Raw genomic sequence first — 26314 nt, 5'->3', positions numbered from 1 at the left:
ATCTTCTTCACTCTGTGTGATGCATGCTTTAGATTCAGCAAATTTTGAAGGGACAAGAGAGGCAGTCGAGTCACTTTAGAAGCTCGGCACAGGTGCCTTACAGCAGGCAAGCGTTGACAGGCTAAACCTGCTCTCAGGGCATCAGGGGCGGTATTCTATGGCAAATATTAATCAGGCTCCACAGTGCTGGGCAGCAAGCGCGGGGCCCACTAGAGGGCGTCACACCTTTATGACACCAGCATGAAGCCTGTTTCCGACTCGCTGATCAGACTTTCACACCACTGTCCTGCTGGAGGTCATTTTGTAGCTCTGGCTCTGCTCATCCTGTTCCTCTTTGCACAAAGGAGCAGATAGCGGGCTTGCTGATAGGTTCGGGGCTTTCTGCGGCCTCTTGGAAGGCTGTAGAGTAACTCTAGAGTGCATGCATATCTCCTGGAATTTCCTTCCTGCTCTTAAGACTGTGCTGCGAGATACAGCAAACCTTCTGACATCTGAACATATATATGGACTACCTGTGTGACCTCTGTAGGGTCCTGGTATCACCTCATGCTTCCAGTAGTGACACTTTGGAAACCTGGGTGTAAACTAAACACAGTGTTGTTTTAATCTAACACTTATGTGTATGTTTGCAGACCCAACTGTCTGTACTATGATCATCAAAAGAAGTGCAGACACAGCTTTCCCTGTTGTTTTTTTACCAGAACACAAAAGATTAAACAAGACCAGCTGACATGTGTTTTTCTTGTAGTCGGGTTTATTATTGGCTGGTTGTTAAGGCACCATGTCCAAGTGATATCTTTGGATTATTAAGTACATGTGAAATGTTAATCCTTTTAATATAGATATTTAGTTACAATTAAACACAGATTGTAGTAACGTATGCAGGTATATTGGCTTCGAGGTCATGATGGCTTCTTTCCTTCTGGACTCCTTACTTTAATACTCTAACGGTCTTTGGCAGCTTTAAAGCTTTTTTTCTGTCGTTGAAACATTTTTTGGCAACGTCAAATATATTAGTGTTTTTATTTAACAGCCGTAAAAGGAGCAGGCATGTAGGAGCAGTACGTCAGACACTTTGGCACTGTCAATAAAGTCAAAGGCGGCGATGGTTTCATCACAAACAGGTGCTGTACAGCGCTACTTTGCGGCTCATCTCCTCCAGCATGTTGCGGGCGGCTTGCTCCAGCTCGGCCAGCTCTTTAGCTTTGGCCTCCAGGATGCGCTGGTTGTCCACGTAGGAGACCTCTAACTCTGAAAACGCCACACAAAAACAAAACTGTCTTTTTTAACAGTTTAAATTTCTTGCACAAGTGGAATATTTTTTTCTTAATTTTTATATATCTGATCATACTTCAGAAACTGACTCAAGATCAGTCGGCTGGTTCGTAGCAGATTATTTCATGTGCTTCTGTGTATTTTTTTAACGGGAGAGGATCCAATAATGTAAAAAGAAACAGATCTAAACAAACAGGAAGAGAGCAAACTCCCTTCTTGTTTGTTAGAAATGCATTCATTTAAAAGAACAGAAGACAAAACTACAGAGTTATTATACATTTATCTGAACAGTGTTCACCTTTGAGTCTCTCCAGCTTTCTGCTGCTCTGATTGAGCAGCTCTATGGCCTCCTGCTGCAGTTCGTCTGCCCTCCTCTTCGCCTGCTGCACCGACTCCCCTTTAACCTCCACCTGGTCCTCCACCTCAGCGAATTTATCCTTCAGCCTCTCATTGAACTCCTGCACACACAAAAAAAACGCACTGCAGCAGGAGTGGATTCACATGCAAACCAACACGGATGCGCGCGTTTGTGAGACCTGCTCTGCTTCCTCGGCGTCCTCTTTGGCCTGCTGCGTCGTCTGCTCAGTCGACACCATTATCTCCTCCATCTCCAGGTTGTTCTGCCTCAGCAGGCCGACCTCCCTCTCCAGCTGCAGCAGGCGGCCCGTGGTGTTACTGAGCTTCAGCTCCGACTTGGCCGTCTCCGACTCCACCTGACGCACAAATGCACAGATTTATCTTGTCTTTTCTTTTTCACTTCTTCTTTTTAACTGTTCAGGGTTTGCCTCATACTCTTTCTGCTAATCCCACCATCATTAATTTCACCTGCATCTCATCCCTATTAAGCCAGAGTTTCTCCTGTGTGTTCACATGAAAGGAGCGGCGCTGGCAGCTTCTGACCAACCACAGCTAAAAAAACAGGCTAAAGTTTAGCCTGTTCAATGCCAGGAAGGAAACCCAACTATAGCATAAGATATAAGGTCACAGAACTCATATAGAATAATAAGTTATCTTTAAACATCTATATTTATTACTGATGATCATCGGGGAAAGCTAAAGACTTCAGATGCTATTAAAAATCTTTGGACCCTCCTGTGATCCACAGATCTGAGGGATGGCTATTTTCCAGAGATTTGATTGGTAAGTAGCTGGTGACTTGTTGATCCAAACTGGGTTATTTTAGTTGTAAATATTTTTTCTGAATCCAGTTCAGTTTCAGGAAGTTTTTGGAGCTCATTCAATCTTTCAAGTTTAGTTTAATTTTAGTTAAACTTGAATACCTTTTGTATCTTTATAATTTATTTTGTGGGTGGCGTTGTCAGGCATTAGTAAGTCAGTTTCCTTTACGTACATTCAACTTTTGTTTGCTATATTATTTTTATTTTTTCAAAGTTTCTAATTTAATTTGTTATTTTTTTATGTTTATTTTTAATAGCTTAGACTAAAAATGCTTTTTAAAATAAAAATATTACGTCCGAACACCCGACAGCAATAAAACATTTTTATATCACTGTGATTAAACTAAATCAAAGCTGAGCGTTTCCTGACTGAAATATTGTTTTTAAAGTCAGTTGTTACTGAAAACAAGGCAGACCGTTCTAAAACGGCAACAACGTACGACTCCATCTCTTGAACTTTGTGCTGTTTTTGTCATCCCGAAACAGTAAACGGAGTCACTGAATCAAACCGCATCATCACTGAGGTCAGCCGTACAGCGTTCAGCAGGTCCATGGTGCCCTTGGTGTTGTTCTGGGCCAACTCAATGGCGTCCATGGCGATGCTCTGAGCGCGGTCGGTCTCGTCCAGGGCAGCCTTAACTACTTCTGCGGTGTCCTTCATGTTAGACGCTTTCTCGCTGACAGACAGGGAGAAAGAAAGATGGGTTTATTTACACATTTCTGTCAGAGGCAGCCAATCAGAAGAATGTCAGTTCAAAGGGGGAGGAGCTAAAACAGCTTGTTTTTCACATTTTAAATTTGCAGTTGGCTGCTCGCTGACCGCTTCACTGACTGACCTCCTGTGTTTGAGCTCAAACTGGTAACAAGGATTTAGATTTTGACCAATCACCTGCCTCTGATGTCCTGCATTTGGCTCGTAGTCCAAGAAAATGTTTACAACAATTACAGAAGAAAGCAAAAATATTGCCACCTGTAAGACTGCAAAAAAGATTTTTTCATGTTGAATTTTTTTATCCCGTTCCTCCTGTTTTCCATCCTGTCAGTCGTCACGTGTTACCTTGCAGCCTTAGCCTCCTTCAGCAGCGACTCGGCCGCCATGACATCCTCCGCGCTCTGACTGAGGATCGTCTCCACACTGGTCAGAGTGGTGACCTTCTCCCTGATCTCGTCCGTCAGCTCCTGAAGCTTCTTGGCCGACGTCGGCATCTCCAGAGCCAAAACCTCGTTTGCCAAGGCCTCGATAACGGACGCGTCTGCTTTCTCATCTGGATAAACGCAGACCAAACATAAATGAACCGTTTTATTTTAAGAAACGTGCATAAATTTTTACACATTGTGAAGACTAGACGTGTACAGGAGAAACTCACTCATGAGAAGATCTCGAATCTCCCTGATGAGGTTGCGGAGCTGCTCGTTGCTCTGCTCCACTCTCTCTTTGCTCTGGTTGGATTTGATCAGCACCTCCAGAGCGTTCGCTTTGGCTTCGTTTGCTCGGATGTTCGCTTCCCACACCTGAGCAGAGTGTCCACACAGGTCCAGGTTACCTGTCTCACATCCACCTGCAGCTGTTCCACATTATAACACGACGACCATGTTCACTTACCATCCTGGAGAGCTTGTCTACCTCCTGCATAGCTTCTAGGATCGCCTGTTCCAGCTCATTGGCTGAATTGAGAGACGTCTGAGCGGTTGTGACAGCGCCTCCACACTCTTCTCCTCCACAGCGAGGCGCTCCATCCTCGTTGGTGCAGCCCAACCCGCCACAGGTGGAGCAGCCATCATCACCTTCAGAGGCTCCACCACAAATCTTCAGAGAAAGACAGAATTACCAACAAAGGTGAACGTGTGATAGACAGATGCGATCTTCCCGTGTTCTCACCTTTTCACTTAGTGAAGACAGGCTAAATTTATCGAGCTCTTTGGACAGCTTGTCCAGCTTCTGCATGTTTCTCTGTTGTTTTCGGTCAAATTCCTTCTTCGTGCTGCTCAGTTTGTCCTCCGTGGCTTTCCGTACTGCAACTGACTGCTTGACTGTGTTGCCAGGGTCGCTCGTAGAAGCATTGGTGCGCTGCTCTGCCATCCTAGACTGCATGTGCGCAGCAGTAATAGTCTCCAGGGCACCTGGAAGCAGTAAAGTTAGGGAACAGTGAAACAGGGCTGGACGGAAATGTAGTACTGATGTACCGATTAAAACGTGCCGACTTTCTGTCTTGGCTAAGCTGTAAAGGTCTAAGAGTGAAGCTTTAGGCTGAAGCACTTGATTTCTCACCGTGTATGTTGGCGTTCTTGGCGTCGTCCACCTGCTGTCTCAGCCTCTGGACGCTCATCTCCAACTGGTTTGCCTCAACAGTCAGCACGTCTAAGTCTGCATCGGTGGCATTTGCATCACTCTGAAGAAGTTCCAAGGCTTCCTCGGTTGTGTTGAGCTTTCCATTGAGATAGGACATCACACCACTAAAAGCACAGTGAAACAATAAACACCAGTTGCTTGCTACAACCCCAAGTAAGCCTCTGTTTGGTGGTGTGCATACGTTATCTGATGCATCAGCTCCTGTATCTGCTCCAGCTTCACCGTGGCGGCGTTGCTCTCCAAGATGTCTCTGACAGCCTTGGAGTTTCTCTCGAGACTTCCAATCAACTCTTTGTACGGCGCCGTCACTCCGACAGTCTGCAGCTCGTTCACTTTGGCCTCCAGTCGGCGAGTTTGGTTGGTCAGCTCCTCGACCACGGTGTCCCAAGCCGCAAAGCACTTGTGGCAGGGTTTGCAGTCAGGGAACTCACCGTGGTAACCCCTAGCACACTCGTTGCACCGGGGGCCCGCCACGCCCTCCACACAGGTACACTGCCCTGTGGCACGATGACACTGCTCACTGGAGATCCCCCGGTGGTCGCAGTCACAAGCTAGAAACACACACAGGAAGGTGGAGACGCCAACTAAAAAAACGACTCCCAAGGGTGAAACAACCCAAATGTTTAATTAATAACAGTTTTTTGTTGTTTGTGTTTGTATATCAAGTTTTATATTCTGTATTTGTTGTAGTTTTAATGCAGTACTGAAGCAGATTTAATGCGATAGGGACTTAAATAAAGGTAAAAACATAGCAGTGTTTCTTTCTGCACTGTTCCTGCTGGTGTTAAAGGGCGAGAGGCAGGGCAGACTCAAATCATGTCACCAATCTGTTGCAGTTAACCAATGGCAGTTAACCTTACATAGAGAAACCGATGCAGACACGAGGAGGACGCAACCTTCCCAGGACCTTCTTGCTGAGTGTTTAGAACTAACCTTCAACTTTAAGTTTTATAATGTCAGAACAATAAAAACAGTAAAAACATGTAAGTTACGCGCAGCCCTCATAATCCAAAAAAAACATCTTCAAGTTTTTGTCTCCTTGGGAAGTAAGTCACTTAAAGTTTATTTAACCTCAAATGGTTTCAGTAAATAAACTTAGACATGAATATGACCTCGAAGGTCAGGTTTCGGTCGCTCCATGGGGGGAAAAAAAGGAATATCACGTGTCAGAAAGAAGGAAAAAACAGTCTGACAGATATTCCCCATCAGTGTTCCTGTACTTAGAACATAGAGAACATATCAAATGTCTAAACTGAGACATTTGATTATTTCATGAAACATTTGATGGCAGTATGTCTCAGAGAAAAAGGGAGCAAAAAAAAATGCTTGAGGAGCATTTTTGCAACCAATTCACTTTAAAAAGAACTAGTGCTGTCAGCGTTAATCTCCTTAATCTTGCCGTGCAGCCCCACGCACGAGGCGATCCGCGCTAACTCGCTAACGGACATTTGCCGCGTTAATGCGGTTATGCCGTTACCATAATTTTAATGAGATTAACGCTGACAAAAAAGAACATCTTAGAGACAGACAGAGGTTCACCAATCTGCAAAAAAACTGTCTACAAATTGTCCGACAATTTTACAATAACATTCCTCAAGGTAAAATCATGACGACTTTGAATATCTTGTCATCTACAGTTTATGTCATAACAACATCAGAAGATTCAGAAAATCAGGAGAAATCTCTGTGCGCAAGAGACAAGACCAAAAATCACTGGATTGTGGTGTTCAGGCCCTCAGACAGCACTGCATTAAAAAACAGACATGATTCTGTCATTACTGAGATCACTGCATGAGCACAGTTCTCTGTGCCATCTATAAATCCAGCCTCTGTGATGCAAAGAAGAAGCCACATGTGCGCATGATCCAGAAACACCGCTGTCTTCTCTGAGTAAAAGTGGAAAGCTGAGGTCAGACGAACTGAAATTTTAAATTCTTTCTTGGAAAACATGGACCCCGCATCCTCTAGACTAAAGAGGAGAGGGATCATACAGCTTGATATCAATGCTCAGTTTGAAGTCTGGAATTTGTAATCAAGAAAAAAAAACTAAGAAGAAGACTGAGGACTGCTGAGCAGCTGGAATCCTCCCTCAGATGAGAACTGCTGGTTTGCTCAGTTCCCAGACGTTTGTGGACTGTTGTAAAAAGAAGAGGGGATGCTTTGAAATTGTACATTTTTTCAGTTTAAACATGTGGTATGTTTTTCAATATTCTACTGTGTATAAATGAGATTTTCTGGTTTTTATTTTTATTTTATGCAGTGAGCGTCCAAACCTTTTGGGGTTATATTTGTGTGATTTATGCAACAGAAGGTGAGGCTCTGGTTTAATGAGGTTGAATTGTTACATCTTTCTGCAGAAACACAGTCATGGATGAATGTAAATGGTGATTATTGGTTACTAATTGAGAAAAGCTACACTACTATTATATTAAAAAGACATTTTAACCGCTGACACTTGTAAATCTGAGGCGTTTTTTTTTATCTGCATACAACATATACATATAACACTCCTCACTGAGGAGGCCACAGTGTTCCTGTAAATTGGTGCATTATTTCATCATCTGTGCAGAAAGGAGGTGAAGTCCAGCTGCTTTCAAGGCTTAAAAGACCATCAGAGAATTCAATGGGAATATTTCATATTCCTGTTTCCTCTGTGTGTTTGTCCGTGGCGAAAATGGGAAGCCTGGGAATTCTGGAGAACATCTGTTTCTCATGAGAAGAGGTCATTCCCAGATCCAGCTGCCCCTGCTGCTCTCTCTTTCTCTGAGGGTGAGCCAGCTACTGTGGGACACTTTACTGCAGATCGACTCTTCGGCAGTTTGTTTCGCAGACAATAAAAATTTTCAGGATCCAAAAACAAAGCTGAGCGCCAACCCGGCTGACTGAGTGCTACCGACACGTAACTGCTGTCGGAGTAAGCCGAATCATCTGGAAACCATTTCAAAGCTATCGCTGCTGGTCTCCCACTGAGTCACAAGAATAACATCCTGTGAGAACATGAATACTAAGATCCAACCACAAGGACACATCAGGAAGTATTAGAATAGTGATGGTTTAGCTCCAACGTGCTGAAATAGAAGTGAGGGTATTGCTGGTGCTCAGCGTAAGACTGAAGGTCTGCAGTGTGAAGACAATACTGATAAAAATAAAAACAAGGCCACAGTGGCATGTCCTTCTTAACTCCTTCCCTATTCAGGGTCTCAGAGGGGCTGGAGCCTCATTAAGTTTCCCTTTCTGTGGCGCAGAAGGCAAAAAGGCTGCTAGAAAGTTATATAAGCTTGTGAGATGTTTAGAGCTACAAAAACTTCACAAAAGGCAAAGGAAAAATAAGCACCGTACCATCAGACCGTACGTACCACCTGGGGGCGGCAAAAACAAGCTGATATGATGAATTTCGGAGTAGTTTCTAGACTAGATGCTGCTTCAGGGTGCCGCTAACCTCCGAATATTTGTCTGCTTCACCATGAAATACTTCATTGTGTTCATCGGGTAGTTTTTTACTGCACTTGTGTCCCACACAGGTTTACTTGAAACAAACTCCAGAATCTTTGGAAGAATCTGTTTTTCACAGCTCAGTCTTGAGCTCAGTCTCAACACATTAAACCACTTTTAAAAAACGATTTCTTCCTGCTTGCTTTCACGACTAATTGAGCAGGGTAGCCTGCCGTTTATCTTACTCACTTTGTTTTTATTTGATCTTAACATATATTCATTGTTGATTTAGTGACTGTATATCATATATATATTTTGTATAATCCCTACAGCACTTTGGTCCACTGAGGGTGTTTTTCTTTTTAATGGGCTTTAGAAACAAACGTTTTTGACACAAGTTCATCTAAGTTGCACAGGCAGGTTTTTGAAGTTGGAGCCCTTTGATCTGTCCATGTCCCAGGCTATTTTACCCAACCAACACAGCCCCATATCTGCAATCCTGTCTCCAAATTACCCCCACTTCCAAGAATTCTTGAGAAAGTGGTTATAAAGCAGCTCGTAGAGGTAATGAAAGACAACAACCTCTCTGGCAGTACAGAAACCGCTTTACTTTGGCTTCAATTTCAGGTAATCTTACTGTTCTTATTTTAACTGGTGAAGTCAGAGAGGAAAGACTGACATGGTTCGGACATGTGCAGAGGAGGGATAGTAGACATATTGGTGCTGCCAGGGAGGAGGAAATGAGCCTCAGAGGAGATTCATGAATGTGGTGAAGGTTGGTGTGACAGAAGGAGATGGTAGAAACAGGGTGAGATGGAGGAAGGTGATCCACCATGGTGACCTCTAAAGTAAGGAGGAGCAGAAACAGGAGGATAAAGCTTTTACTAGGCCTTACTACAGCATTTGATAGTTGACCGTAGCATTTCCCTCAAGAGACTTAGGAATGAGGCTGACCAAAGCAGAAAGGCACTCAAATGGGTCTCATCCTACTTCTACTTCACCTGTAGAGTATTCAGAGTCACTGCGGTCAACTTTATTTCATCAGCTGATCTAATAAGATGTGGAGTCCCACAGGGCTCGGTTCTTGGACCTACTTGTTTAGTTTCCATCTGTTGTTAGTTGATATTATGCCTGTTAAATGTCTCGTTCAGGAAAAGCACATAAAAACAGAGCCTCTCCATTCTTCCCACGTTGCCATTAAAAACAAGAGGACTTCCAATTTCTTACAACTGATAAAATGTGTCTTTATTGTTCCTGATCATATTTCTAATAGTGCCGCTGTCCATCTTAAACAACTAAAAACCGACCACCAGCAAGCTACTCAACACCTGAGCATTACTTTGAACATGTCAGTGTCTACCAGCAGTCAAAAGACTTTTACACTGAATTTTAGTTAATACAGTCAAGTTTTTCTTTTAAAAAACGAGACATAGTTTCTACATTTTCCCTGTAAGTTACTGAAATATCCTTTTACATTTTACAATGGGCTCTTTATGTTTGTATAAAATTCTGAGTAAAGAAATATGTTGGTGGGTCAGACTCACTAAGTAACCGGGATTATTTTAGTAGTAATTAATTTCTCCTGTGCTCAGTTTGTCTCACCTGTTACCCTGTTAGTATTCTTGCTATATGCATCCACCCCCCTGTTTCCCACAGCCAGCTGCCAGATAGTCTTGTTCTCACTGACATGAAACTTTCCAGGGATATCCCAGAGTTCCTGATGGTTTCTTGTTTGCATTTTTCTGTCATGTTTAAAGTAGTTCACCGAGTTCTTTCTTGTATACTCCCTGGCAGACTGGCTGACCTTCAAATGTTTGACTCTCTGGTCCTGCATTTGGGTGGTGGTGATATCTTACCATAACATTTGACCTCTGGATTCCCCCAGAAGAGCTCTTTGCACTCCCGGCACATCCGGCCACCAAAACCGGGCTTGCACATGCATTGTCCTGTAACCTGCAGGCAGCGCAAAAAACACAGCGATCAGGTCAGAGCGTTCAATAAACTTCAAAGCTCTTCTCTCCGATGCAGACACAATAAAGCTTTGAAGTTTGGCAGAATTTGTTCCTGCCAGGAAAGAAAATTCCTGTGTCATTCCACAGTGTATTCCGAGACTTCCTTCCTCCGATGGAATGAAGCCAGTAAACACAGAAAGCTGAAAGTTTCGTGTGAGTGAGTGTCATCAGTTCTTTACATGTGAGAGGAGAGAAGCAGGTCCTAAACAGCTGGAGTCCATATACAGTATCAAAAACTACTTGAAGTTGTTGGGATGGTCACACCCTACGGTGTGGGGGTTTGGGAAAACCAATCCCCAACACTATGTAAGAGAAAGTTTGGAAACAGCAGCTCATAGATGGACAGGATTTTGTGGTTCATTTCAGATCGTGTTCAGAGAGAGTTAACTGGAGTAGCTGCTGAGACGATGGTGCGGGGGTTTCATTACTTAATTAACTGGAGTTTAGATTTTTTGTTCTCCTGAAATGTCAATACTGTCCTTGGATACATATCCACATGTTTCCGTCCACACTGTTTGCTCCGGTTCTTTTCCCAACTGTTACTATAAATACCCATTCGTATATCTTTATACATACATCCAGCCTGGCAGATACAGGAAAAATCTGAGCAGGGAAACCATTCATCTGGCATTGACCTGCTTGGTATGGATAATCCTACCAGAAATAAAAATTTCTAGTGGTATTTGTGCTCCAGGTGGCTCACACCAAGCAACTGAGCACAAGTTTTAGATTTCATCACCTAAAATGTCTCTAAAAGTTAAAAGGCTTACCCAAAAGTTACTGCATGATAGTGTTAAAGGACAAAATATGGTTATAAACACAGTCTGCCTCACCTCATTGCAGGAGGATTTGAACGAGTGGACAGGATCGCAGTCGCAGCGCTGGCAGCCCGTCCCGCTGGTGAGGTTCCACGTATCTGGAGCGCAGCGGTCGCAGTGCTGACCGACCACGTTGGGCTGGCAGGGACACTGGCCACTGCGCTGGTCGCACTGACAGTCATCGGGGGACGAACAGGCATAAGGAATCGTCCCTACTGAATAACACGTGCACTCTGCGGAGTGAAGAAAGAAAGAAACAAGAAAGATGCACCGCAGAATTATGGGAAATTTACTGGCTAGATGGATATTTGAGATCTGTCTATGTTTGTTAACATAGACTAGCTGCTTTTACAGCAAGAAATCAGCAAGTGTTTGTAGTCAAGTCGCCAACTTTAAAATTACAAGTGACCAAAGCAATCATGAGGAGGATTTGGTGCAGCACCTTCTTTGTCCAATATCCAATTCGCTATTTTGGATGTGACGAATTCTCAAGCAATGCTCGCAATATGTCACACAAGAAACCACAGCAGACTCCAATTTTAAAACGTCCACCTTTACATTTTGACATAAATTCTCTGGTAAATTGAACTTCTGCGGATTTAACTATTCCAACAGTCTGGGTCCAGTTTAGCTGCTTTTGACTGCTCCTTTGTCACAGGGGGTTGCTACCTGATCCAACCACAAAGGGGATTTGAGGCTCTGGCTAGAATCAAATCAGCAACCTTCTCGTTACCAAGTAAATATGCTAACCACTCTACCATTAGGTCCAAATGTATTCATGATGATCACTTTTGGATACACAAAAAGAAGATGGCAACGATCCAAATGCTAAACTCAGAAAAAAGGTCGTCCACAATCCAATGGCAGACACTACTTTGACTGTGTCTATCTTTTAAATACAGTCTATAGCACAGGTGTCGAACTCCAAGCCTCGAGGGCCGGTGTCCTGCAGGTTTTAGATGTGTCCTTGATCCAACACAGCTGATTTAAATGGCTAAATTACCTCCTCAACATTTCTCAAAGTTCTCCAGAAGCCTGGTCATGAACTAATCATTTGATTCAGGTGTGTTGACCCAGGGTGATATCTAAAACCTGCAGGACACCGGCCCTCGAGGCCTGGAGTTCAACGCCCCTGGTCTATAGCTGGCGCTGAGCTTACATGAAGTGGGGGACAACATTTTTTCGTCCCAAATGGTCAGACTAACTTAGATAAAGTAAAAGCTAACGGCCATACGGTACCCAAATTAGGACGACATCTTGCCAATTTACTGATACAACTACTACAAAAGTCAGAGGTCACTGTAATCACATGCACCAAGACTGGGAGGATGTGTACTGGCCTCCTTCTGGCTGTGGCTACAATTATTTAGCAGGAAAGTGAAACCGGCATTACACACAGGAAGCACTAACAAATATATTTTTGGATAACAATAAATATGATGAATCATGTTCAGCTGTACTCACTCCTGCAGCTCTGTGTGGTAGCATTGCCATAGTAACCCAGTTTGCAGTGCTGGCACCCGTCGCCCTGGGTGTGGTACAGGCATTTGAGACAGGCGCCGGTGCGAGCATCGCAGGAGTCCAGGTCGTGCATGTCGATGTTGTTGTTGCACTGGCAGGGCATGCAGCGCCCACCGGGCACCAGAGGATTCCCAAAGTAACCCGGGGCACACTCGTCGCACCTGACACCTGGAAGGGATGCAGGAGACAAGTCAGCTGGTATGGTATCGTACATGAGACCTCAAGTTTGTTGCTTTTCTTTTCCTCTTGAATCTAAAGATTGAGGTCTGGCACGCTAATTACAGACTACTGAAGTGTGTTTGTACTTGTGATGAGCGTGTGACGTGAAGACATGTTGACAAAAACTGCACCTGAGCCCCGCTTACATAAAAACAAATCTGTGAAGTGTTGTGTTTACATGCCTTTGTATCCGCGGCCACACACACACACCAGCTGATTGGTATTAGGCAGAAGGTAACAGCTGTCCGCAAACTGGCGTCTGCTGCGTGGCCCATCAGGACACATACAAGGGCGACAGTATCCGCCTGAACCCAGCTCTGGGTCACCATGGTAACCGCTCAAACACCTGGTAGCAGAAGAAAAGGTGTTAATGGATCCTTCAGTTTAGATCTGGAAGGAAAAGGCTAGTAAAAATCAACTGTTTCTGAGAGACACCTGAGTACTGAAGAAATGTCTGCCCAAACTGCAACGTCCCATATAGCTGCATTCATATAATTTTGCCTTAAAATTACATCGGATAGACTCAGTTCAACACAGGAGAGAAGGAGCTGGGTTTGGATGGGTTGCAAAGCGGCTTGCAGATCCACAACTCCAGCACTGTGCAGTTTTCCTCAGACAACTTAATAATAATAATAATAATAATAATAATGATAATAATAATAATAATAATCTTTATAAGCCTCTTTCTGCTGCTCAAAAACTAAATAAATAATATAAAATAAAAATGTTGCCATCCATAACTGAACATTTTGATTTATTAACTAGAAATTTCAGGATTTCTTTATTTTCAGGTCATTTTCTCAGAAGTTTGAGTTAATAGGCCAAATTCTTGAGATAACAACCTGAAACTTTAAATTATGAACGGCAAAAAAAGGAAATGGAAGTTTTATTTGAAGTGTCTTCATCACTAGCAGTGTTACGCAGGAAAAAAACCCAAATGAAACGTTTATTCTTTTATTTTCAACCCTGTAATGCCAAGTGTGTCATATTTGATGCGTAAGATTTTGTGAGTTTTTTAAGATTTCTGCATGATTGGAGTGGTTTTTTCCCTAAAAAAACGGAATAAAATGCACAATTAACTTTTCTAAGCAATGAAACTGCACAAGAATATATAAATTTCATTTCTAGAAAATAGTCTCTGTAAGAAGGTTCAATAAACACTCACTAATAACAGTGTTTATAACCCATAAACACGGTCAAATTGAATTTTCTGGTAATTCTTTAATGGTTCAGGGTTTACAGGGATAAATGACAGAAAACTGAATTAACTGAGGAAGTCAGGTTTTTTGTCCTGTTCTTTTTGTAACTGATGCTTGTGCTTATTGTTCTCATCTTTAATTCAAATTTGACAAATACTGTGGGCTAAGAAATGCTATCTTCTGCTGTCCTTATATGTTGCCACCTTTTTTTTTTTTAGACATCTACACTCCTTTCCACACATTGGGGTTTAATGGTTAAATCTCCCTTTTTCCTTGACCAAGGAAATGAGTTTTGAGGCCCTTGAAAAGCTATTATACTAATTCTTTTATGTTGAATCTCTATAATATCTGTCTCTACCTCACTAGTATTAGCAGATTTAAGCTACCACCACTGCATCTACATTCACATCCTCACCTCTCGCAGTGGTGTCCGGTGGTGAAGTCTCTGCAGCCCTGACACTCTCCAGTCTGAGGGTGGCAGTACTCGCTGTGGCCGTTACACTGGCACGGTCGGCAATGAGGGAAGCCCCAGAAGCCCGGCAGGCAGTGTGAACACTGGCGACCCGTGGCCCCTGAAACACACTCGCAGTGGCCGGTGGCCTCGTGGCACAAGGGGCTGACAGAGCCCAGAGGGTCACAGTTACAAGCTGTGGGGGTGAAGGGATTAGGATTAAAGAAAACATTTAAACTGAAGATGAACACGTCGGCATTGAACTTCAGCTGCACTCACGTCTGCAGCCGGCGGGGCCGAACAGGAAGGTAGCCGGGGCGCAACGGTCGCAGTTCCTGCCTGCGATGTTGTGTCGGCACTGGCACTGACCGCCACTGGGGTCACACAGGGAGCTGAGTGAACCCTGAGGGTCACACTGGCAAGCTGAGGGATGAGATTGGAGGGGAAAGGTGATGAGAGTGGAAGCAGGAACAATTTTTAACATCTTCAGATTCTGAAGATGAAGATGAACTACACACCCATGGCTCCTTTGTGCAGCAAGGCAGAGGCACTGAAGATGTACTGTTTACAGATGTCGGTCATGGGGCTCTTTATGATGCTCTGGCTGTTCTCCAGACATCGATAGCGCTGGAACGTATCCCATGCTTGCTCTCCCACGTCTCCGTGGAACATTTCTAGCTCTCTGACACGGGGCATCAGCACCACCTTTAAAAACAGAGAAGAGCGTAAGGAGCTACTGAGGGCCACTATGGACCAACAGTTGGAGCTTTCACTGGCTTGGAAGGACATGAAATGTTCCTAAAGCAACTGCTTTAGAAAATGAGTGTCCGTGGTCTTAAGTTTTTACATTTCAAGAGAGCCGTACGATCTGAGCAGGACAGGTCCTGGAGTACAGGCAGGACCTGTCTGAACAGGTGTGTGTTTGTGTGCAAAGCCACATACCGAATCGATGAGTGTGTACGGGTTCTGGACGGTGCTGACTGACGAGTAGAGAGGCAGATTGAGTTGGATCGTGTAGTTCAGCCCTTTCTCAAAACACACCGGCCTCACCAGCAACACATGTCTGAAACACACACACAGAGTTAGTTTATGTGTCTGTGTGAGCATGTTCAGTGTACAGTAAATGAATGTTTTACCTGGATCCAGGTGGAAGAGAGATCGACTGCTGGTCTCCGCTCTGGAAAGAGTTACTGCAGTGACTGGAGTAGTTTGGAGGGTTGAAGACGGGGCGCTGCACTTGGATGTTCACCTCCTCCCATTGCTCCGGTAGCTGTCGACAAACAAACATACATGTGGTATTCCTTCATCGTTCCTCCGTCTTTGTTTCTGTTTGAGTGTATTTATTCAAATAAACTGTCCATAGGCTACCCTGTGTCACATGTTTCATGAAAAAGAGATAGTTGGCATTCAGGCAAAGTTTTTCCCAATCTTCTGTCCAACTTTGGTGAATGAATTATTGCCCTAGTTTCTTGTTCTTAGCTAACAGGAGAGGTACCCGGTGTGGTCTTCTGCTGCTGTAGTATTCAGACATGCTCTTCTGCATACTTTGGTTGTAACGAGTGTTTTTTTTAAGTTACTGTTGCCTTCGACTTGAAACAGTCTGGCAATCCTCCTCTGAGAACTGCCGCTCACTGGATGTTTCCTCTTACTCGGACCGTTCTCTGTAAACTCTAGAGATGGCTGTGCAGTGTACTGCTGATCTCAGTAGATCGACAGTTTGTGAAATACTCTGAGAAGCTCGTCTGGCACCAACAACCATGTCATGTTGAAAGTAACTTAAATTTGAGCTTCAGCAGGTCATCTCGAGCACATGCCTGAATGCACTGAGTTGCTGCCATGTGATTGGCTGATTAGATATTTCTCTAAACAATGGTATTCCAGTTGGCAAACAGCTGTCACATACTTCATATTTATCAACACTTATTGATGAACTAGATAACTCAGGGTTTATGTAGAGAATATTTTCATTTAATTAATGACGGAAAGGACAGGAGATTGACGTTTGCACGAGTTTTCTGCCTGTTTGTCTGCCTGCTCAAAAGATTACGCAAAAATATTCGACCAAACTTTAGGAAAATGTTCAGTAAAGAAAGAAACCATAAAAAGTTAGTGACAAAGGTTCTTTCAAAACGCCATGGAGCAATAACCGACTCTGAAATATGCAAATCATTTGTGTTACCTGTGGCTCATAGCGTATAAGGATGTCATAGTCCATGGACTCGGGAATATTGTCGATGCTGAACTCTAGATAGGTTCCTTCTGGCACATTAACGAAGCCCATACCAGTCCACGTAGGACTCCGACCTTCAGGATAGGGCCGAGGTACCAGCGTCACGCCCTGATGGGGAAACAAACGTTCACAAATCTGGAGGGAAAAAAAAGCACCACAAGCCGATGTGAACACACTCACAGGGCCGCGCTTGGCGTCCTCTGCCTCGTATATGTAGTGATCCAGAGCCATGAAGTAGTAGCCGGACTCGACCTGATCGCAGCGGCGCCCAAACATGTGCTCCCTGCACACACACTGTCCTGTGTGAGGATCGCAGCTGTGGAGAGATGGCAGGTCGGAAAAAGAAAGACAAAGTTTTACACATCCACATGCTTAAACTATTTTTTTCCTTGTTTATAATTTAATGAAAATGGTGAGATCTTCCATTAATTTCATTGCTTCCTGTTAGACATCTTTCTTCTTTAGAGGCAAAACAGCTGCACATCTTTCTGCAGGAGCTGTTCTATTTAATGGTCAATGGTAATCTCTTCTTGCCTCCATGTACAATTGTAAAATGTATTTTAATAAAAAATAACTAATATAGAAACATGCATCTGTCTAGCATAGACCTTCACTTTGGTTAAGAAGTGGCCTGAGTCACATGCAAACAGAAACTTCTGGAGGTGAAAATATGCAACCATAAACTGCAGTTCCTAACCTGGCCACTTGAGGCTGTCTTAAAAAACAAGCCAATCCCAAAGACACAAAACGCTTTACTTTACAGCAGTGAAAAAGCCTGTTTGCAGACTTATATGAAAACTGCTTTATTGGACATTTTTCCAAAAATTAAGGGTCATTTTATGCTCAAAACATTTTTGTGATGAAGGAAACATTTGGTCAGCTGGCATGAAATGACCCACTTACCTGTCATATTACTAAAACTAAACACAGATGTTTTTAATATCATTAATTACACCTACTCATTGTTGACAGCCCCGCCCTGGTCACAGTCACATGGTCTGCAGCCATCCATGTCATTGGACAGACCCCAATGCTGTGGCTGTAAAAGCAGAAAGCAGATGTTTATGAGTAATAAGCGCACTAAGGCAGAGAGGAAGGTATCCAGAGTGAGCGTGGATCCGTACCCGACACTGATCACAGTTGTGTCCTTCGACGAGGCGTTTGCAGAAGCAGCGTCCTGTGTCTGAATCACACGGCTTTCCTCCTGGCAGCATTCCCAGCGGATTACAGGTACAAGCTGCCAAAACGCAAAACGAAGCAACAGGATAAACTGCATCAGCCTGTCTGACTGTAGTTACTGTATGTTTATCTATACTGAGTATGTTTGTGTCTATTTTCATTTGAAGTTCTGTGGTATTACTATGATATTTTATTATTATTGTCTTCCTCGAACCAAATCACTTCAATTTTTTTATCCTAAAATTCCACAAATGTACATATTAACATGCTGAAATTAGGGTATATTTAATATACTATGATCTATTTGAATTTTAAAATGTAGAGGGACTTCTCTATAGATTATACAGGAAGTAAGAACTTTGTGCTGCATTATTATTTGCACAGCGGATGGATTCACATGTGTGATTTGGCTGATTTTGCACAGGATGCCCTTCCTGATCTAACCTCCCATTCATCTGGATCTGGGACCATCGACATATTTAGAGTTTTCACCAACATACCAACAACCTTAACCTTAGTTTAAGGTTTGCTCGGTTTTTCAGGCTTTAATTACGAATTAACTCACTTTATTTTGTAGCATTTTGTTTCCATCTCCTTGTGTTAACCTTTGCTTTAATATGATTTCATAAGAAAGCGTATAATCTGACTTACGCAGGCAGCCATGTGGCCCTTGTCCCAGCCCGTAGTGTCCTTGTCTGCAGTGGTCGCAGCGCTCTCCTTCCACATTGGCTTTGCACCGACACTGACCTGAGATCAGCCCGGCAATCACATCTGTCCTCGGGTCACACAGGCCACCCTCCAGAGAACCGGAAGGCTCGCAGTTACAGGCTAGAGAGAAGAAAAAGACATTAAAGAGATTAAAAAAGGAATGGACACCAGTTAGTGCACCAGGAAAACATTCAGCGCCTTAATACACAGTATAAGGCTCAATATGCCAAAGATATCAAAAATATATCATATGTAGCAGGATGTAGTTTGTAGCATCACTTCTGATATCACTAAGGACAATTTAGTAGATTTTTTGCAGCTTATTCCAAACTTACAAATTCTTTACTCTGATTTTATAACAGATGTTTTCATGTTTTCTCTCATGATAGACTGAACTGCGGTTGCGTAGCAGTGACCTACGTTCACAGACGTTTGGGTCCCTCAGGTTTCTGCTGGGGTGCTGGTAGAAGAACGGCGCGCACTGCTCGCACTGTCGGCCCAGCGTGTTGTGCTGACAGTCGTCACACACGCCTCCGCTCCCGTTGCCGGACGCCACGTACACGGCCAGGTCAAAGTGGCACGACGTGGAGTGCTGGTTACACTCACACTCTGAGAAAGAAGGAAAGTGAAACGTAGACTTTGAGTTTTCTTTGAAAACAGAAGAGCACATTTCCTGTTCACATTTTCAGTGTTTTCATAACTTTACTACCAATTAAAAAGTTTACATCCATCCATCCATCCATCCATTCGCTTCCGCTTATCCTTTTCAGGGTCGCGGGGGGCGCTGGAGCCTATCCCAGCTGTCATAGGGCGAGAGGCGGGGTACACCCTGGACAGGTCGCCAGTCTGTCGCAGGGCCAACACACAGGGACAGACAACCATTCACTCGCACATTCAAACTTAGTGGCAATTTGGATTATCCAATTAACCTATCCCCACAAGTTGCATGTCTTTGGACGGTGGGAGGAAGCCGGAGTACCCGGAGTGAACCCACGCAAACACGGGGAGAACATGCAAACTCCACACAGAAAGACCCCAGCCTGATGATGGAATTGAACTCAGGACCTTCTTGCTGTGCAGCATTTGGGGCGATCGTGGCTCAAGAGTTGGGAGTTCGTCTTGCAATCGGAAGGTTGCCGGTTCGAGCCCGGCTCCGACAGTCTCGGTCGTTGTGTCCTTGGGCAAGACACTTCACCCGTTGCCTACTGGTGGTGGTCAGAGGGCCCGGTGGTGCCAGTGTCCGGCACCCTCGCCTCTGTCAGTGCACCCCAGGGTGGCTGTGGCTACAATGTAGCTTGCCATCACCAGTGTGTGTGTGAATGTGTGTGTGAATGGGTAAAAAGTTTACATTCAATTAAAATACGCAAACCATTTTTTACCCCTGGAAGTTTCACTGCTTCCTTTATGATTAAAACATTATCCTACACATATCAATTAAGCGTTCTTTGACTGTCAGTCTCCCCGTTTGCTGTCAGTACTGTCATCATGTTTGTGGAGATCTTACTCTGAGTTTAAAGAGCTGAGAGCTGTAGACAGACTTTTCCATGTTTGTGTTCTTACTCTTGCAGGCGTGGGTGTTTCGTCCCTCAGCAGGCCTCCAAGGCAAATCGTGATAAAAGTCTTGGCAGCGCTCGCAGTTCAAACCCTCAGTGTTGTGATTGCACATGCACCGGCCATGGACCTACACACACACACACACACACGCACGCACACATATACAGTAATAGCTTATTACTGATTTAACCACCACAAATGTCTGATAGCCAAATATATTTGTTAATATCAGTTTATTAAAATATACGAAGCTGAATCAGGTTTCTTCAGCACTGAAGTGCTTTTTTAACATTTCAGGCTTGACAAAATTATTATAGCCTGGTTCTACTGGAGGTTTCTTCCTCCTAAAAGGGAGTTTTTCTTTCCCACTGTTGTCAAAGCACTTGCTTGTAGGGGCTCATCTAATTGCTCGGGTTTACTCTGTTTTCCTAGCCGTATTTTATGGTCTTTAGCACACAATATAAAGTGCCTTGAGGCAACTGTTGTTGTGCTTAAAAGAAATGAATTGAATTCACACACCTTCCTCGCATCATCTCATCCCCAGTGGTAAGATTTCTAAGAAAAGTCAGAATTCTGAAATTAAAAGTCAGAATGCAAAGATTAAAGTCAAAATTCTGACAAAAAAGAATTCTAAAAAAAAGTCAGAATTCTGAAATTAAAGTTAGAGTTCTGAGAAAAAAGTCACAATTCTTAAAAAACAATTCGGACAAAAAAGTCAGAATTCTAAGATTGAAGTCAGAATTCTGAGGAAAAAGTTGGAATTCTGACAAAAAATAATTAATTAATTTTTTCTCAAATTCTGACTTTTTTCTTTGAATTCTGCTGAAGAATTCTGACAAAAAAAATTCTGAGAAAAAAAGTCAGAATTCTTTTTTTGTCAGAATTCCGACTTTTTCTCAGAATTCTGAGATTAAAGTTAGAATTTTGAGAAGAAAGTCAGAATTCTGAGATTAAAGTCAGAATTCTGAGAAAAAAGTCAGAATTCTGAGATTAAAGTCAGAATTCTGAGAAAAAAGTCAGAATTCTGACAAAAAAAGAATTCTGACTTTCCCCCCAGAATTCTGATTCCAACGTTTCTGACTTTAATCTCAGAATTCTGACATTTTTCTCAGAATTCTGGAAAGCAAGAAAAAAAGATGTGCCCACTTTTTTATTTTCCCGTGGCCCTAATCCTCTTCCGTAACTCACTGATAAACACCATGAGATCCAATTTATTAGACTTATTGCATGCTTGTTTCATAATTAAATTAATTCTTTTAGGTTATTACTTTGTGTCATGGTCTGCCTGAGCAGAATAAGTTTAAATTAGATTTAAAAATGGCAAAAATGGTGTTTCTCGCCTTTTCTTTATATGCCTGTGTGACGTACCATGCCCTCTGCACTTGTTGGCGCTCCATCAATTGGGGCACACTCGGAGGCGTGCCCATAGCAGAAGCAATTTCCCCGGACGACCATGTCATAGAGGGCGTAGTAGTACTTATCCTTCACCTCGTCGCTGGAGTCGAGCAGGTTGTCACCCAGAGTGTGGAGCTTCATGAACTTCGCCCTGAGGTTCGTGATCTTCAGCATGTCTGTGTACACACAGGAATGCATTATTAAAATGGTTACACACGCACACACACACACACACACACACACACACACACACACACACACACACACACACACACACACACACACACACACACACACACACACACACACTGTTTTACAGGGAGATTAGTATCTCGCCCGCAGACATCTGTGAAAGTGTTTCATTAAATCCAAAGCATCTATGTTTCAGTCAGGATCACTTTCATCACATTGAGAATATTACTATTATTAATATTGTTATTATTATTATTATCATTATTGCATCTGCATTGAACAGTATTGTGTGGGATAAAAATTAACACAGAAACAATAAGAAAAAGAGCAACTATATTTTAAGTGGGTTGCAAAAGGCTTGCAGAGGCAGCAGAAGCTGCAGACTGGCTAAAGCTAGCCAGTTGGTGCACCCAACGTAAGGTTACTAATGTACCAGAGTCCAGTTCTGTTTGTTACTAATGCACAAACAGAACTGGCCCTTGAGCGCCAGAGTTTTAAACCTTGTGGGAATATTTGTTTATTATTTAAAGTCTTTGTGTTTTCAGGTTGTAGTATCAGTATCAGTAGGTGATTTCCTGTTTTATTTTGACATTCCTCAGTTTACTTCCCTGTTGTTTTTCAATATGTGTTCTAAAAGTCTGGATTTCTATTTTTGTTTTCTTGGATTTTTGAACGGTTGTTTTTTTCCACCATTAAAGGTGTGCTTTCTGTTTAACCCGTCTCCCTGTAGAGTCTTGCTTGTGAGTCCAAATTCCTGCAAACTATGACACATTGGCGCTCCAGCCTCCCACCAAGAGAGTCTGAACTAGGACTGACCCTTCTTTTGGAGTTTGACTCTTCTCCTGCATGAATTTGCTCCAAGAGCTCCAGTTTCCCCCGCTGTGTTAGGTTAATGCTGCCTGTCTTGCCTGCAACATACTCAGAAGAGATTCTTCATCACAACCCTTAAAGTCTCAAACTGTGAGTCTCATTCCTGTCCATAAAGGCTCAGTGATGTTCTGCTGTGTTAAGTGCACAAGGGCATTTTGAGCCCTTGATACACACGCAAGTCTCCTTGACAACACAGCACAGTTTATATCACTGTGACATTAAACACAAGGTTTCAGGGGACAAATTGCATGTGCTTTATTTATTTAATTGAAGTTATGCTCAATTCTGAAAGTTGGACAGAAATATTTCCACTTTTTCCCTTCCCTCCATAAGACCGGAGGCGGAAAGATTTACAGATAAAATGCTCAAGTTTCACAGCCATGAAGAAAGTGAAAATGCAAACTACATGGTCCCAGACCGCAGCAGTTGTTTGACTCGAAACAATTTTAATCTCCACATTTCTACTTTTCTTTTACTCAAAATTAACAGTAATATTTTTTTAAATTTCACTTTCGAACTAAATTAAAAAGAAAATGCTGATTCCATCAGCTTAAAGTACTAATAGAGGACCTGCTGAAACTGTACCAGAGTCCATGAACGAGTCAGTATTTTGGTTTTATTTCTTCTCACTGATTTCAGAGTTTCTGAGCGTGAGGATACCGCCGCAGTTCCTTACACACCCACAGCGGTTACCATGTACTTAACATGAGCCAACTGCATGTGTGTGCGATCAAGGAACAGAGGCAGTGTGTGAGGTTACAAAGTCCAAGTTGCTTCCACCTGAGAAATTCTTTCCAGTGTTGGTCCTGTCTGATCTCTGACGCCTGCAGATCTGCTACAGGTAGCTCAACAACTGCTGACTAAAAGAAATCATTCTGGTATCCTTCTGTGGTACGTTCAGAGTCTCACTCAGGTTAAATCTTTCATCAGTTTCATATTGGTTTTATATAAGTTTCCTGTAATCTGGTACTAATTTGATATAAAAGAGTGGCTGCATTCAATTAAGTAATTTCGGATTAACCAGTTTTATTAGTCAGAGATGCTGTGACACAATCATCTAGCCATCACTTGTCAAACTCGCTCAAATCCTTACACTTTCCCATATTTCCTGCTTCTAAAACATCGACTTTGAGGGCAAAATGTTCACTTGCCCCTAATTTATCCCACCAGCTAACAGGTGCTGTGATGAAGAGATGATCACTTTACCTCTCAATAGTCATGATGTCAGTGTAAGCATATTTACAGCCTGGTTTCTGCCAGGATTTTTTACCTTCTGAATGGTAAAATTACCTGCATTGATTAGATTTTTTCCCCTCAAACTTGGCATGAATCATCTATTTACTCATATGAATCCATTTCAGATTTTAAAAGAGAAAGCTTTATCTTAAAGGGTCACAAAAGTAAATGTTTGAGTTTCTAAAACCAGAAGCAGCTCACTCTGTATCCTTGTGCTGTAGGGGTCGTCAATGTCAAACGCGGGGTCCAGCACTCGAAAAATCACCTAAGAGACACGAGGGGGGAAAGGTAAGAACTAAAAATATGGAAAAGTTTGTTTTCAGAGGGAGGGAAAAAATGCAAACACAAACTAGCCTCTCCCTCAGTGGATGGTTCGATATCAGAGTAGCGGGAGTCGCAGATGATGTCGTCCACTCTGACCATGGGCCCGGTGAAAATGCCAGGGAAGGTCGAATTGCAGTCGTAGGCAAAGTAACGATAAACCTGCCACGATTTTCCGTTGTCCATGGAGCGCTCGATCATCATGGCAGCCGGCCGAAACGTCTGCAGGCAGATAAAGACCAACAGGCATCTTATTACTGTAACTGATACGACTGTTTCTTTTATGGCCACTGCATCACTCACATATGAAAAATAAATAAAATGATATTCTGCCTGAAGACTGGGCGGAAATCTACTGACGTCTACATTAAGCCGTAATAAGGGAACATTTTTTCTAGTGTTTGGGTTTTTTTTTTTATTACATAAAAAGGTTGAAATAAAAACAATTTAACACGTAAGAGTGATTCTTCAGAGGACAGAGAGGATGTGTTAATCTCCATGTTTTTTTAAGCATCTTTACTTAATCTGGTATTTATAGTGACATGTTTGTGTGCCTTATGTTTAATATAAAAACGTCACTCTAAAACTTTTTTTATATGATGCATGTGACGGTGAAAAACAGATACCCACCTTATTTCAAATTATTTGGAATATTTTTTCGTAAGATTTTGACACCATAGTGGCATTTAACCAATATTTTAATAAAATATAGCCTACATGCACATTTTCTGTAATAGTTCTCTGTTTAAATAAATTATAATTTATACATAATAAGCTAAAATAAACTAAATTAGCTGATCTTTCCTGTCTTGGATGGGCCGGATGTGCATTGTGTCTCTGAGAGTGTTTGGACTCTGACGTAGAGCTGCTGAGTTGATGAGAGGCAGCTCCAGCTGGCCACCATCAAAGCCAAGCAGCCACGAGAGGCGAGCTGCATTCTTTTACTTGCCCTCTCCCTCCTCTTCCTCCTCCTCCTCCTCTTCCCACCGTTCTCAGGAGACTGATTTTCAGTGTTTCCCCACCACAGCTGTTCAACGCTGTGTTTTTCTGCCTGCCCTGGGTATGGCAGCAGTTGTATGATGTGTGTGTGTGTGTGTGTGAGGGAAACCAGGCACCTTGAAGGTCATGATAAGGTGCGTGAAATGAAACTCCGCCTCCAGGTCAAGCTGGATGATCACGTTCTCCACACCTGCAGCAGACAGGAAACAGGAAATACACATTTCAAGTTTTTCGCAGACTGATTTCTTCACACGCATTAACATGCGTTCGACTCTTTTACGCAGTTAAAGTTAACACAGTCAGCTCGCTTTCTTACGCTGCAGTTACTCAGCCAACAGTAACATCATAAATTTACTTGCATACAAAACTTTATATGTAAAAACATTCAAAGCAGAGTTTGAATTTAAAAACAGCAGCTCGGAGGACTTGGAAGATTCCTGTGGGGGAATTAGGAAATCCCAAGTGGCTCCTGCAGCTTCCTGCTGTTTGAGAACCATCTGCACTGCTGGCCGCCGCTCTGCCGTGACTCACACCTCTGACAGATTCCCACCGCTCTGCAGGAACAATTGCATGGGAACCAGCTGCACTGGGATCACCATGAAGGATCCAGCTAAAGATTTTACGATGCGGATTCATGGACTTAATTTCACAGAGAATTGCATATAAATGTTCTCCAGCTTGTTTGGAATAAAGCAAACTAAACACAAGTTGGTATATTTAAACAACCTGACTGCAGCGTATCAGGTGCACTGATGTTTGTGTATGTTGGAGAAGACGTTTGTTGCTGTGGTTGAGACACAGGTTAGGATTCATGACTTCCAGAAGTGATGTAAGTTGCTGACTGAGGAATGAGTCAAACAAGTGATGTTGAACTTGGCTCGCCAGTTTTCACACAAGCATCTCTTGAGAAAAGTCACAGAAAACTTTCATGGTAAAACTAGAGCTGTCATGAGAGCAAAATGAATTCATAAAACCAAAAGAAAGTCAAACAAAAATGTCAAATTTAAGATAATTTAAGAAAATAAAATAGAAAACTTTAATGACTTATTATACGATATGTTTGTTCTCATGTTATTGTATGCGATGTGTATATTTTAGATTATATCAGAGTGAAATTCATCAAAATTTGACCTGTGCTTACTTTCTTCCTTCTATGGGAACTTATTTTATCCACA

At 42.8% G+C, this 26314-nt stretch overlaps 1 protein-coding gene across 2 annotated transcripts in view; it reads right to left on the bottom strand.

Annotated features, from left to right (window-relative positions):
• Window positions 1–719: 719 nt before the first annotated feature.
• LOC147310114 (laminin subunit beta-1-like) overlaps window positions 720–26314 on the bottom strand; it is a 31498-nt gene continuing 5903 nt past the window's right edge. The window contains exons 4-33 of one of the 2 annotated variants that reach the window (XM_086268612.1): window positions 25256–25329; window positions 24174–24362; window positions 24021–24084; window positions 21495–21697; window positions 20133–20253; window positions 18993–19181; window positions 18516–18692; window positions 17810–17922; window positions 17645–17724; window positions 16866–17001; window positions 16635–16793; window positions 15592–15725; window positions 15398–15518; window positions 14974–15160; window positions 14735–14878; window positions 14420–14651; window positions 12988–13151; window positions 12530–12754; window positions 11081–11298; window positions 10092–10188; window positions 4985–5354; window positions 4723–4907; window positions 4333–4574; window positions 4057–4260; window positions 3821–3965; window positions 3511–3718; window positions 2989–3130; window positions 1812–1988; window positions 1574–1733; window positions 720–1251 (exon numbers count right to left, since the gene is read on the bottom strand). In XM_086268612.1, coding sequence (XP_086124738.1) covers window positions 1115–1251; window positions 1574–1733; window positions 1812–1988; window positions 2989–3130; window positions 3511–3718; window positions 3821–3965; window positions 4057–4260; window positions 4333–4574; window positions 4723–4907; window positions 4985–5354; window positions 10092–10188; window positions 11081–11298; window positions 12530–12754; window positions 12988–13151; window positions 14420–14651; window positions 14735–14878; window positions 14974–15160; window positions 15398–15518; window positions 15592–15725; window positions 16635–16793; window positions 16866–17001; window positions 17645–17724; window positions 17810–17922; window positions 18516–18692; window positions 18993–19181; window positions 20133–20253; window positions 21495–21697; window positions 24021–24084; window positions 24174–24362; window positions 25256–25329 — 4997 coding nt within the window. In that variant the 3' untranslated portion in view covers window positions 720–1114. Of the gene's footprint in view, window positions 1252–1573; window positions 1734–1811; window positions 1989–2988; window positions 3131–3510; window positions 3719–3820; window positions 3966–4056; window positions 4261–4332; window positions 4575–4722; window positions 4908–4984; window positions 5355–10091; window positions 10189–11080; window positions 11299–12529; window positions 12755–12987; window positions 13152–14419; window positions 14652–14734; window positions 14879–14973; window positions 15161–15397; window positions 15519–15591; window positions 15726–16634; window positions 16794–16865; window positions 17002–17644; window positions 17725–17809; window positions 17923–18515; window positions 18693–18992; window positions 19182–20132; window positions 20254–21494; window positions 21698–22529; window positions 22637–24020; window positions 24085–24173; window positions 24363–25255; window positions 25330–26314 lie in introns of those variants that run through there. The other variant, XM_086268613.1, reaches the window with a different exon arrangement.

This window comes from Aulonocara sp. 'chitande type north' Nkhata Bay, linkage group LG17 (genome assembly GCF_057382095.1).
Source record: "Aulonocara sp. 'chitande type north' Nkhata Bay isolate Kocher_YH1m ecotype deep benthic linkage group LG17, A_spYH_male_GT1.1, whole genome shotgun sequence".
In the NCBI taxonomy this organism is placed as follows: domain Eukaryota; kingdom Metazoa; phylum Chordata; class Actinopteri; order Cichliformes; family Cichlidae; genus Aulonocara; species Aulonocara sp. 'chitande type north' Nkhata Bay.
This window is presented reverse-complemented; position numbering and strand designations above follow the sequence as displayed.